Raw genomic sequence first — 13,267 nt, forward strand, 5'->3', positions numbered from 1 at the left:
TAGAACGGTCCATATAATTTAAAGTTTGAAGATTATTTCATGCGAATGACCGTGACTGTGCCTCAAATGGTTCATACGCTTTGTCCAAGTATCTCACGAGTAAATGCTTCAATGTTGTCTCCATTGCGTCAATTGAAGCGGGCTTGTCTGTATAGACATTAGCTTTAACATAGCTCCACAAAAAAAAGTCTAAAGGTAAATCGCACAATCTAGGCGCCCAAACGACTGGTCCCGAACATAAAATAAAATGTTCACTGAACTCGCCTCTCAATAAGTCCCTTGTGACGCACTGTCTAGTTGAAAGCACATGTCATGCAGGACAAGCCCTTTCATTTTGGGCAAAGAAAAGTTGGATTTCATGTCACGATATCGCTCACCATTCACAGTTATGTTACAATTCGCATTATCTTTAAAGAAGTACGATCCAATGATGCAACCAGCCCATAAACTGCGCCAAACTGTGACTTTTTCTGGATGCATTGTAACCTCTTGCAATGCTTCTGGCTGATCTTCACTTTAAAATCGACAATTCTCCTAATTTACGTACCCATTGGACCAAAAATGAGCTTCATCGCTGAAAAAAAAGAAGCGCGCGATGAACTTTCTTAATGAAGCACGCATTTTGATAATAAAATTCAATAATTTCCAAGCATTGTTCGTTTGTAAGACGATTCATGGTTAAATTATAGACCAAACTGAAAATGTTTGATAGTGAAACAAAACACGAAACGTGCGTGAGCTGTTTAAACCAGTGTTGCCAAAAAGATAATAGCTAAAAAATCAGCCTTTATTATCCCGGTACATGTCTTGTTGTAATGTATGGCAGTTTCGTGCAATTTGGATGTATAATTTGAAAAAACTCAAAAGGGTAAAACATTTGATAAGTGAAAAGCCGTTAAGTTCGGCCGGGCCGGACTTTGGATACCCACCACCTCGAGTATATTTATAAACGACCTTTCGTTTAGAAATGAAATGCATAATTTATGCCCCCATAGCAGCATTATTGAAATATGGTCCAATTTGGACCAAATTCGACATGGACTATATCCAAATCTGGACCGATCTGAGCCAAATTGAAGAAGAATGTTGAAGAGCCCAACACAGCTCACTTTCCCAAATTTCGGCGATTTCGGACAATAAATGCGTTTTTTATGGGCCCAAGACCTTAAATCGAGAGATCGGTCTATATGGTCACTGTCCCAAATTTTGGCGACATCGGATAATAAATGCACCTTTTATGAGCCAAAACCATTATATTGACAGATCAGAATATATGGCAGCTGTATCCAAATCTGTACCGAACTGACTCAAGTTGAAGAACGATTTCGAAGGGTCTAACAAAACTCACTGTCTCAAATTTTGGTTAAATCGGACATTCAATGCGCCTTTTATGGGCCCAAGACCTTAAATCGAGATATCGGTCTATATTGCAGCTATATCAAAATCTGAACGATCTGGGCCAAATTGAAGAAGGATGTCGAAAGGCCTAACACAACTCACTTTCCCAAAATTCAGCAAATCCGGATAAAAAATGTGACTTTTATGGGCCTAAGACCCTAACTCGGCGGATCAGTCTATATGAGGACTATATCAAGATATAGTATGATATAGCCCATCTTCGAACTTAACCTGCTTATGGACAAAAAAAAATCTGTGCAAAGTTTCAGTTCAATATCTCTATTTTTGAAGACTGTAGAGTGATTTAAACAGACATACGGGCGTACATGGCTAGATCGTCTTAGATTTTTACGCTGATCAAGAATATATATATTTTATAGGGTCGGAAATGGATATTTCGATGTGGTGCAAAAGGAATGACAAAATGAATATACCCCCATCCTTCGGTGGTGGGTATAATTACATTTAGAGTTCTAAAATCTCCACGCCAAATACGCCTCATATAAGTTCAGTAATTGATATTCGAGTAACTCTCATTTAAACCGATCCCCCGCTTTGACTCCTTAAATGTTTACCCGATTTGGCCGATGTATGAATATTTGGTACAGTCATAGAAAAAATTTGCTGAAAATAGCAAACACTGTATGCTGAATATAAGTAGTTAATTTTGAAGTAAACATTCACCCCCCAACACCAAACATAGCTCACATACGAAGTTATTCTCCAATTTGAATTTTCAAACTTTAGACACATATTGCTAATTTCAGTATGGCATGGTCTAAATTTGAAGAAAAAAGATTATGGAAAGTATACATTCAGTGGTGATTAAAAACATCCACTGAGACACACATTTACACTTGTATTTTATTTTTTTCTTCTATCATACCCTTCATAATTAAGCAGCAGTAATTTTCAGTAAACAACAGACGTTTCAGCAGCAAGTCTGCTTCTCCGAAATTGCAGAACTACTGCTGTAATAGCAAAACTACTGCTACAATAGCAGCAAAATAACTGTTAATATTCAGCAGACAGTGTTTGTTATTTTCAGCAAACTTTTTTTCTATGAGTGCGGGTAAATATTTATAAGATGTATCAAATTATTACGCCGGACTAATCAAGTTGTACAGCTCATTACGAAATGTATATATGGGAATGTTGAAATGTCTAATTAAAAAGCCGAGCCACTCTGCCACGAAAAGATGTTTCTTATGAAGAAGTGAGTGCAGTGCAGTATTTTAAGCTGCGGATTTCACACAGATTTGCAAAAAATGAAAAGCTCAACTAAAAATGCAGGGTGCTGATTTTTGTAAATTTTGTAAAAAAAAAACAACAAAGAACGAATATTAAGAAAATCATAAAATTTTTTGAACGAACGGGGTAATATGTTGGCGAACACCAACATGAAACCATCTTATTATCTGATTACACATTTAAGTCTTATGAGTTTCCCAGCCAAAATTTATTAGTAGAAATATCAACAATCTAAGTCTTATATTGAAAGAATTAATAGAAGTTGAGCACTTTTTATTTTTATTGTCATTGGTATTATGGTTTTGCAAACTAAATGTTAAATATTGCATTTATTTAATATCTCCTCTTTTTTTGTGTTTCTTCTTTCAGAGGCCCATAGAGCTCTTGAGCTTTTGGAAGATTACCACTCAAGACTGTCAGAACCACAAGATCGTGCTTTAAGAATTGCAATTGAACGTGTTATACGCATATTTAAATCAAGACTTTTTCAAGCATTATTAGGTAAGTGACTAAAATTGTATAAAACTTTTTTTTTAATTATTTAAACAAGATCATAAATTTATTTATTTAAATGTTGAATAGTTCAGTTAATATTTAAATATCACAATTTAGTTTTTATAGAAAACTATCTGCTCCTTCTTTTACAAAGAAGGCACACAAATTTCCTTTGGACATTTATTGCCTAGCTTTAAGTAAAATACCACTCTCCGGATATGGTATATGTACATATGTATGTCTCCTGAATAACAATTTAAAATTTTACTTCCAAATATCTTTCATTTGAATCACCTGTTGCTACGATTGGTCTATATGACCATTATTGTGGGTGGAGCGGCCTAATGCTCTTGGCTACAAAATTGGCTTTTTCTGGATCATCGTAAAATTATAAGACGATTTAACAATGTTCGTGTCCTTGACCATCTGTGTGTCATTCTGTTGTAATCACGCTACACCTTCCAAATTTGAGATATTGAGCTAAACTTTGCCACCGATTCCTATACCCACGCTATATCCTTCAAAAATTGAGATATCGAGCTAAACTTTGACACAGATTCCTATTTTCACTATACGCATTTTAGGTTCTTGAACGAGCAAAATCGGACTATATTTAGACATAGCTGCCATATAGACCGATCCCCGGTTAAGGGTGTCAAACCCATAAAAGCCGCTTTTATTGTTTCATTTCACTGAAAATGCAAACTGCGATATCTGAACTGATTATGGTCCACATCGGGCTATAATTAGATATAACTGTCATATTGGTCGATCTACCGATTTAGAGTATTAAGACTATGACAGGCGCGTTTTTCCCTCGAATTTTTTGACACTTAGAATAGTAACTTTTATTTAGCCGGTCGACATTCGAAATGACTATGGTCCAGATCGGACAATACCAAGATATAATTGCCATATAGATCAATCTGTCTATTAAGTGTCTTAAGCCCATAAGAGACAAATAAAATACCCGATTTCGCTATTTATTATGCCCGTCGACATATGGTCCAGATGACTTGTGAGAATATTTCCAATTTTTCTATTATATGAAACAATGAGTTGCACTAGGCCTCACGTTGTTGGAACTGAACAGGGTCCACATCGGATTTAGGGTCTTAAACCCAAAAAGCCGCTTTTCCCTATTTCGCTGAAATTTATAACAGTGTATTGGACTAAATTTCCCGTTGTCCGAACCAAATTTGGTCCAGATCGGAGTAATACTAGGCCACTTGATATCCGAATTGCATGTGTGATCTTAAGCCATTAAACCCCCATTTAACCTGATTTCCCTGAAATTTGAAACTGTACCTCATATAAGGCTTCTAAGCTCCTGAAACGAATATTTTCGAAATCGGCCCATACTTGAACATTAATGTAGACATACACCATGTTGGTGTATATCCAAAGATCAGGACCGAATTACAGCATACGCTTTTGTATCGAGTGAGATATACGTCAGGTATCGAATGGATGTATTACCGCACTCGAAAGCGATTATTTTTTGCATGAGAGTTGATTTGAACATATGTTTGTGACAAAAAAAAACCAAATGACAATTAACATCTGCCCGGCTTTTGTTAAAATCGTAAATTTATTAAAATTTTTGGAAACAAACGTGATATGACCTATCACTTCTTCTCGATATGACCACATTTTGCACTTTTGTTCCGAGTCGTTAAAAACTCTAATTGCAAGCTGCGCAAATATAACCTAACGGCATTTTGGTCCATACGGGCATATATTTTAGCCATTCCTTACTCTCAAAAGTGGCCCAAATAGTAAAATCCGTCGGATTGATATAGAAAATTGCAAGCCATCAATTACCAAACTCTCAAAAGTTTGCTTGTTCTCACGCACTCTCCCGCTCTCTTCTGCTGGCAAATAAAGTACGCGAACGACTTTCAGTAACAACTTGTCAAATTTGCACAAATTTTTGAGTACACAATCACTCTTATTAGTTCGAGGCTGCAAATTGCTGCTGGGATAAACCCATGTTACATTAACCCAGGTAGTGTACAGCAAACAGATGAGTAAAATTTTTTCTCGCTAATAAGAAACGTTGGTGGGGCAAAATAGGGGGTTTCACTATGCATTTTATCATCATATGATTCCAAAACCAATTAAGAACAAGTAGTACGTACAAAAAATTTAATATAACAAGTAGATTTTGGTATAAATATGCAACTTTTCTATCAATTCGAACTTTTCTTTCGTCGAATATACACGTAGACACATGCCTAAAAAAAAAGTATCATACATATGAGAATACATGCCGATTAGGGCGCACTCTATTCGTATTTGATGTATATAAGACAAGTCTTATGAACACAGAAAGTAACAGCTCATATGACATGTCTCATAGAGTAATAGGAGCTTAAGTGTTACAAGCGAAATGTAAATAAAATGAGAATTGCACGAAAACCGGAGAATCAACCTATGTATCGTACGAATTGATTTCGATTTGCAATCGCAAACTTATCTGAAAATCGGAACAGGCCTGTATCATTTTGTTTCAATTATTGTTTTTGAAGTGTATAGACCCCATTATAAAGTCGAAAAGTGTTGCCATTCAATGTGATTCAAAAGCGTACATGACAACTGTTTGTCCCCTTCTTGGCAGTAGGTGTCGCCGATATTCACAGCCAATCTTAAAGAAATTTTAAAGAGCAATTCAGAAAATATTTTTGTAGCAAGTATATATCTTCAAAAACTATGAGACGGTATATCAGTTGATATATTTATAAATTCTTTTCTATGCCATACAACAGACCATAAGCGCACATACTATCGTTTAAATAAAATGTTGCCATTCAATTTTCTAGTTATGTGTATCTGGCAACAGCTCATGACAGCAGGCAGCTTGTTTTCTCTCCCCAGCCGGCTGGCTAGTTTTTGCAACATATGAAAAACGAAGAGCAAAAAAATAAAAATTATTAAATTAATTAGTGAAAAATTTATTAAACATCTAACAAAATGTTTGGAACACTAAACAATTACCTTAGCAGTGTTCACCGGGCATGGACGAATGGCGATGGTGATACATTAGCTTCGTACATTTCCTTGAAAGACAAGCATATCATGAATCGAAATCTTTATGTGGAAATGCCAGAAAATGCCATCAATCGTCTTTTAGAATCACCCATCGATGAAATTATATGCGCACATCTGAAAGTTCTATTCTACTTGGGCCTGGAACGTGAGTAAATACATGCTTTTTGTATGTAGAGTTTTTTAATGCTCCTTTATAATTTTATAGCCCGGGACTTTATGCAGGCATACAAACATCAGTCACAATGTATACAATCTGTGGTGAAAATGTTACAGCAACTAAAGGAAGAGAATTGGTGTCTGCCTGTAATGTACACAGCTTGTTTGGATTTGAGGATATTGGCACAGAGATGTGAAGAACTGGGCAATAGCTCCAAACCGGGCGAAATTCTGGAGAAAGCAGCTGATTGCCTTATGAGTTGTTTCCGTGTATGTGCTGCTGATAATAGGTATGTTCATTGAAATAAATGTGTGGAAAAAAATATGGATTTAATGCATTTATGAGTTGTGGCTAATTTATGTTAAGCGAAAGGCCTCCAAATTTGTGTGTGGAGGAAGCGATTCTGGTAAAGCTTCAAAAGTAAGCAAGCTTGTTCCGGTCCATAGGACCCATCGCCGCGGAAACGTTATGGCTATTGAATAATAGCCATAATAATAATTACAAATAATTTACAAATTCGATTACGTCTTTCGCAACTGAAACAATGTCGAATAAGTAGCGTCGTCGAAAACTGTGCTGTATAGTGAGGTGGAGGCATCCCGTAATCATTGCAAGTTTAATATAAATTTTAATGTCTTTTTATTATGACATAGATTTGAATCTGCTTACAACATTGTCATTAACTCCATATGTCCTACATAATTAACAATTTATGATGGTGGATTTATTTTTAATGTTTGTTCCTTATTCTACAGGTCTTCTGACAACGAGACAAAGCGACTGGGCATGTTACATTTGGTGAATCAACTGTTTAAAGTGTATTTTCGCATCAACAAATTACATTTGTGTAAACCATTAATACGTGCCATCGATTCGAGTGCATTCAAAGACATGTTTCCGTTGCCAGAACGTATCACTTACAAGTATTTCGTTGGACGAAAAGCCATGTTTGACTCTGACTACAAGAGCGCCGATGAATTTCTGTCATTTGCATTTAAGCACTGCCCCAAAAACTTTCCTCGCAACAAAAGACTGATTCTCATCTATTTGGTGCCCGTTAAGATGCTTCTTGGCTTCTTGCCCAAAAAATACATATTGGAACGTTACGACGTTTTACAATTTCACGAATTGGCTGAGGCCCTAAAAGAGGGCAATGTTCGTAAATTCGATGATGTGATACAGCGACATGAGATATTCTTCATTAAATGTGGTATATATTTGTTGGTGGAAAAACTTAAATTTATCGTCTACCGTAATCTCTTCAAGAAAGTCTATTTAATTAAACAAACGCATCAGTTGGACTTGAATGCATTTAGTTCGGCACTGCAGTTTGTTGGCGAGACTGATATGACAATTGATGAGACACACTGTATAGTGGCCAATTTAATATTTGAAGGAAAAATCAAAGGATATATATCACATAGCCACAATAAACTTGTGGTGTCTAAACAAAATCCATTTCCCCCATTGAATACCGTATCTTGAGAAATTGAATAAAAATTAACATTAAGAAAAAATTATAATTATGCTTAAGTAAATCTAAAGAGATTTTTTTACATACATTACAAAATTGTTTTAAACGTTTTTTAATAAAGAAAATGTAATGAAAATGTACAATTTTATTTCGAATTACTTGAAAAAAAGTGTAGGTGCACATTTTTTTCCTTTAGGATTTTTTGTAGTATTTGAGCTGTTGGAGAAGCTGAATAGAGGTGTCAACAAAATTATATTTCATTCGTTCTACATTTTTGTTTCAGATATTCAAGAATTTTATGAGCTTACCTTGCTCGACGACTCGAAGACAATACAACAAAAAACGGTTGAAACTTTACAAATAGCAAGCAAATGGGAACAGGATGGCCATACTGTGAAAATTTCCGATGTAAGTAACAAAGTAAATAAAAAATTAAATTTTATTTGCGTATATAGATGTCCTTATCTTCGTGTCCACACTGCCCACCCTATAAGTTTAAGGAAAGGATTTTGTATTACAAATACAAAATACATTATAAAATTGTTCATATATCAGAAATAGATGTAAAGGGTGATTTTTTAGCAACACTGGTTTAAACAGCTCACGGACGTTTCTCGTTTTGTTTCACTGTCAAACATCTTGCGTTTGGTCTATAATTTAACCATGAATCGGCTTACAAACGAAAAACGCTTGTAAATTTTTGAATTTTATTGCATGCATTTATTGAAATGCATGATTTGTTAAGAAAGTTCATCGCGCACTTCATTGTGTTCAGAGACGAAGCTCATTTTTGGCTCAGTGGGTACGTAAATAAGCAGAATTGTTGATTTTGAAGAGAAGATCAGCTAGAAGCATTGGAAGACCTAACAATGCATCCAGAAAAAGTTAAAGTTTGTTACGGTTTATGGGCTGGTTACATCATTGGCCCGTCCTTCTTCAAAGATGATCCGAATCGTAACGTTGCTGTGGATGGTGAGCGCTATCGTGATATGATATTCAACTTTTTTTGACCAAAATGCCAGAGCTTGCCTTGTGGTTTCAACAAGACATTGCCACATGCCACACAGCACGCGTAACAACGAACTTATTGGGAAGGGAGTTCGGGGAACATTTAATTTCACGTTCGAGACTGGTCAATTGGCCGCCTAAAACGTGCGATTTAAAGCTTTAGACTATTTTTTGTGGGGCTATGTTAAAGCTCATGTCTATACAGACAAACCCGCTTCAATTGACGCATTGGAAGACAACATTGAAGCATTTATTCGCGAGAAACCGGCCGAAATTTTGGAAAGAGTACTGCCAGCAGTTCTTGGCAAGGCTTGATCCTGGATCGATTCCAATATGTAATCCCGACTGCAGTGGAGAAAGTCTTCTGATATTGTTTCAAGCTGAAATAGGATGTGCAGAGAACCTGTTGTAAGGGTTGTCAAATGAGGCCAGGGTAAATCGCATTACATTGTTAAATAGCCCACATTAGTAACTTGTAAGCTAAAAGAAAGTAATTTATATTCAAGATATTTAGCCAGAAAAAAAAAGAAAAAAGTCCATAGTTGGTGCTCGGAATCGTTACGACTTCGTCTCTCACATTCAGTTGTCGGCATACTTCTGCTGGCCCCAATGCCTTGTACGATTTTAATGTTATGGTAGCTACAATCTTGCATGCGGGGGTAGCGGTGGTAAATTGTGATGGCTGGAAGGAGATCACGACGTCATATATAGAAATGTTTGGAGAACTTGAATATCTTCATTTGCCATGCCAAACCTAAAGCCTCTCTGGTCATAACCTAGGAAAGAAAGGCATAGCTCGTGGATTGCAATGACATTTCTAAGTACCAAGCAGTAATTTTATGGTCACAGGCGGACTTTGCAGACGTTAATGTTCATATCATTAATGTATGCCTGAACTTTACGTTGTTGTTGTTGAAACAACATTTGTATTTAGAGGTAGTGACCCTCGTCAAGCTCCAGAGGCTTGCAAACTCGTTTCGGTCCTAGAACCGCTCGACTCCAAAAACTCTTGCCTTGTCATATTGAGTATGGTAATATGCTCAGTGTCTAAGCAAAAGCCGTTGCCGGCCGGCCTCTCACTGAGACTCTCCACTCGATAACGCTGATTGTCCTCCACTGCGGTTGCAGCTACTCCGTATATGAAGCATCCCACTATCCGCAACTTGTGGTCGCGCCTGAAGCTCCCAGCTGAGTTGCACGTAATGACGTTTAACACCATACAAATCGGAGCTGAGAGTTCCTACCCGTGTGGTTGTGATGACGTGAGGTTGCTCGTATTTGAAAACAGTGAAAGTGAAATGGCAATAGGAAAATGGAGGCTGTTAAAGAAAGAAATCTCACATTATCCCATTCATTGATAAAAATTCCAGCATCTATTTCATGTTTTTGTTGAACATACAATCTTTAATATCTACTCCGGTTTATATACATTCACATCCATCGGTCGTTTTAAAGAATCTGGTACAAATCAATAAATAACGTTAATATTGTATGAAAGAGCGATAATGTTATTAGATACAATGGTGACAAGAGTCGTTTTCAATAATATTCGCACTAGCTATCACCGCTGAATGCCTGCCTGCCTGACTGCTTGCCAACCATCCTTCCTGCCTGTCTAATGGCCATCCAATTCATTCATCATCTTTATAATATACATTCACGCTTATGGAACAAAACGTTTATACGGCACACATACATATGCATATACATTTATATATACTTCGTGGACACATTGAAGATATACATACGGGTGCGCCTACATACATATGTATGTGTGTATGCATGTTGCTATTGTATACGGTGGAAATTGCTCTTATAATAAAATAGAATTACTGACAGACAGTAAATGTGTTTGCACTCGTCTACTATGTGAACCAAAGCCATATAACCACCCAATAGTTAGCTCGCTCCTCTTCTAGTTAGGCTGGCATTCATTTGTTCCATTATTCATTCATATATATTTATACGAAGGTGGCTTATTGAGTTTGATCCATATTAACAGATTTGCTATATAATGCATTTTTGATTTATTTACGCATGAACATCAAGTGAGCACTCAGAAATTGGAATAATTTCGGAAAATTTGCATCAGAGTAAGAAAGGCATAACCTCCTGTTGGGAGGAAGATGAAAATCTGGTGCACTGAGGAAGTGAATATACAATCAAAACTGATGGGTAACAGCATTGAGTATATACATTTAGATTAAAATTAACAAAGCCGAAACCCGCACCAAGAACATCAAAGGATAGGTAACTCTTCAAGAGTGGTGTGGACATGGAATTGTAGAAAACCCCCCTTAACAAATGCAGGCAGTCTGTCTGAAAAATAAAAGTATGTAACTAATCAAGATAAAGGGCAATGTATAATAAGACATGGCTACAAATTTCGAACTATTGAGTAAGTTCTAGCCACCACAGGATTCTCACTCATCGTGTCCTACATGACAAGTCCATATGCTGATAGACTAAAAGTTGCAACTTCAGATTTCTGTCTGAGATAAATTTTAATGGACCATGTTGATTTTGAATATCTTTAACGCTTTGCTCGATTGCGTATCTTGGCATGGTTCAAATTGAGAAGTGTCAAATGAAATGCGGAAAAAAAGAGTTCAATATAGACACTTCAAATTCAACCACTATAAGAAGGTCGGAAAAGAGGAAATTATAGATCATCTTCTGTATGCGTGTCTTCTACTGGCGTGCAATAGGAGTTCCATTATAGGCTCGTTGAAAGCTAGTCTGATTTAGCGTATGTATAGATTCGCAAGTTTTAAAGATTTCTAAAACAATCTGTCTGGAGGCCGTCGTAGCGCAGAGGTTAGCATGTCCGCCTATGACGCTAAACGCCTGGATTCGAAACCAGGCGAGAACATCAGAAAAATATTTTCAGCAATGGTTATCCTCTCCTAATGCCAGCGATATTTGTGAGATACTATGCCATGTAAAAACTTCTCCCCAAAGAGGTGTCGCGGCACGCCGTTTATACTCGGCTATAAAAAGGAGGCTCCTTATCATTGAGCTTAAACTTGAATCGGACAGCACTCATTGATATGTGAGAGGTTTGCCCCAGATCCTAAATGGAATATGTTCATGGGCAAATTCGCATTTGCAAAGCATTCTGTCTAGTTCAAGGGCTGAAACTAGACGGCACGTTCCTTGTTGTTGTAGCAGTGTGTTGTACACTGAGGCGGCAGCCCTTGCCGATGAAGGACATCATCGGGTCAATCCAGTACGTACAACAGGTTGCCATGGGCACGTTCCTTCTCATGAACCTGTGGTGTTACAATGGACTATGTGTGAGTCTGATGGCAGATTGCCTCTATACGAGGGTTGTCTTTTATATTTCCGGATTGGACAACCCTTGTGTTACAATCTGCCAACTGACATCTTTGGATTTTCGAACCGAACGATCGTTAATAAAAGTTGGGATAATTCGTTTTCGTCCACGCGATATCGTTTTAAACTTGCACATAAGAGCGTCTTTTATTTTGAAACAGTCAATTAATTTCCTTATTTTTGAATAGGAATTTCCCTGAGATGCCAGCTTTTTGATAAAATTTTTGATTTTCTCCCGTGAAGTGCTTTCCCATTGAAATGTTCGATTAGGTTAGGTTGAAAAGAGGATGCGGACATTAATCCGCTCCATGCCACTACGGATATACACCTAAGCCAGTAATCAGCTTGTTGTGCGTTCTGTAATGACGAATAAGAAAGTCAAAGTCAGGTTATAGTTAACTTTATATTATGTTTTTTTTTTATTTTAGATTTAGATTTAACTAGACCTTGAGAATTACTCAGGTTTTGTTATCAATATTTTGTATGTAATATTTTTTTTTTATAATTTTATAAAATGAAATAAAATTCCGTGCTACTTACAAAATTCCAAATTATTTTCCATATCGCGCCCATTAGTTGGTTCAGTTGTTGTCTGGTGTTGAGTCCCCACCTAAATGTAAAATGACAAAAAATTTAACTTGTATTTAACATAAAATTTTCCAATTTGTCTATTTATTCAATAAAACAACGGGATTAGGGAGTTATATGCTGAACAAATGTGTTCGTTTCCAATAGATAATATATTTATCTAACTTCCATATAATACTGTGAATATTGTAGACTAGTATGCAGTAGAGGTGTGCACATGAGTCGTGAGTTGTCGTGTAACGCGTCAATCACTAGTGAGTCACGTGATTCGTGAGTGAGATCTTAATCCACGGCCACGTACCACGATCAGGTGATACGTGGACGTGATTGAACTCAAATACTTCGTGCGTGAGCATGAGTGAGTGAATTCATGCAAGTATAAAGTTTGTGTGTGTATGTATGCATAGAGGTACACACCACTACCGGGATGTTCACGAGGCACACACGGCTCACGAGAAAATCACAAAAACGTGAATTTCGTGAATTTCTACCTCCTCCAGACGGCATAG

General features: G+C 36.8%; 2 protein-coding genes across 14 annotated transcripts in view; both read left to right on the plus strand.

Moving 5' to 3' along the window:
* The window catches only part of LOC106088495 (disks large 1 tumor suppressor protein), a 94,064-nt gene that overhangs the window by 12,601 nt on the left and 68,196 nt on the right, over positions 1 to 13,267 (plus strand). For all 13 annotated transcript variants that reach the window (XM_013254044.2, XM_013254024.2, XM_013254027.2 and 10 more), the window contains exons 2-3: positions 3,019 to 3,150; positions 8,110 to 8,234. In XM_013254044.2, coding sequence (XP_013109498.1) covers positions 3,019 to 3,150; positions 8,110 to 8,234 — 257 coding nt within the window. The remainder of the gene's footprint in view (positions 1 to 3,018; positions 3,151 to 8,109; positions 8,235 to 13,267) is intronic.
* LOC106088498 (PCI domain-containing protein 2 homolog) lies at positions 5,891 to 7,969 on the plus strand. The gene is made up of 3 exons (XM_013254054.2): positions 5,891 to 6,340; positions 6,401 to 6,641; positions 7,108 to 7,969. Exons 1-3 carry the CDS (start codon positions 6,118 to 6,120, stop codon positions 7,835 to 7,837), a joined length of 1,194 nt encoding a protein of 397 aa, XP_013109508.2. The 5' UTR covers positions 5,891 to 6,117; the 3' UTR covers positions 7,838 to 7,969.

This window comes from Stomoxys calcitrans, chromosome 4, assembly GCF_963082655.1.
Source record: "Stomoxys calcitrans chromosome 4, idStoCalc2.1, whole genome shotgun sequence".
Classification (NCBI taxonomy): domain Eukaryota; kingdom Metazoa; phylum Arthropoda; class Insecta; order Diptera; family Muscidae; genus Stomoxys; species Stomoxys calcitrans.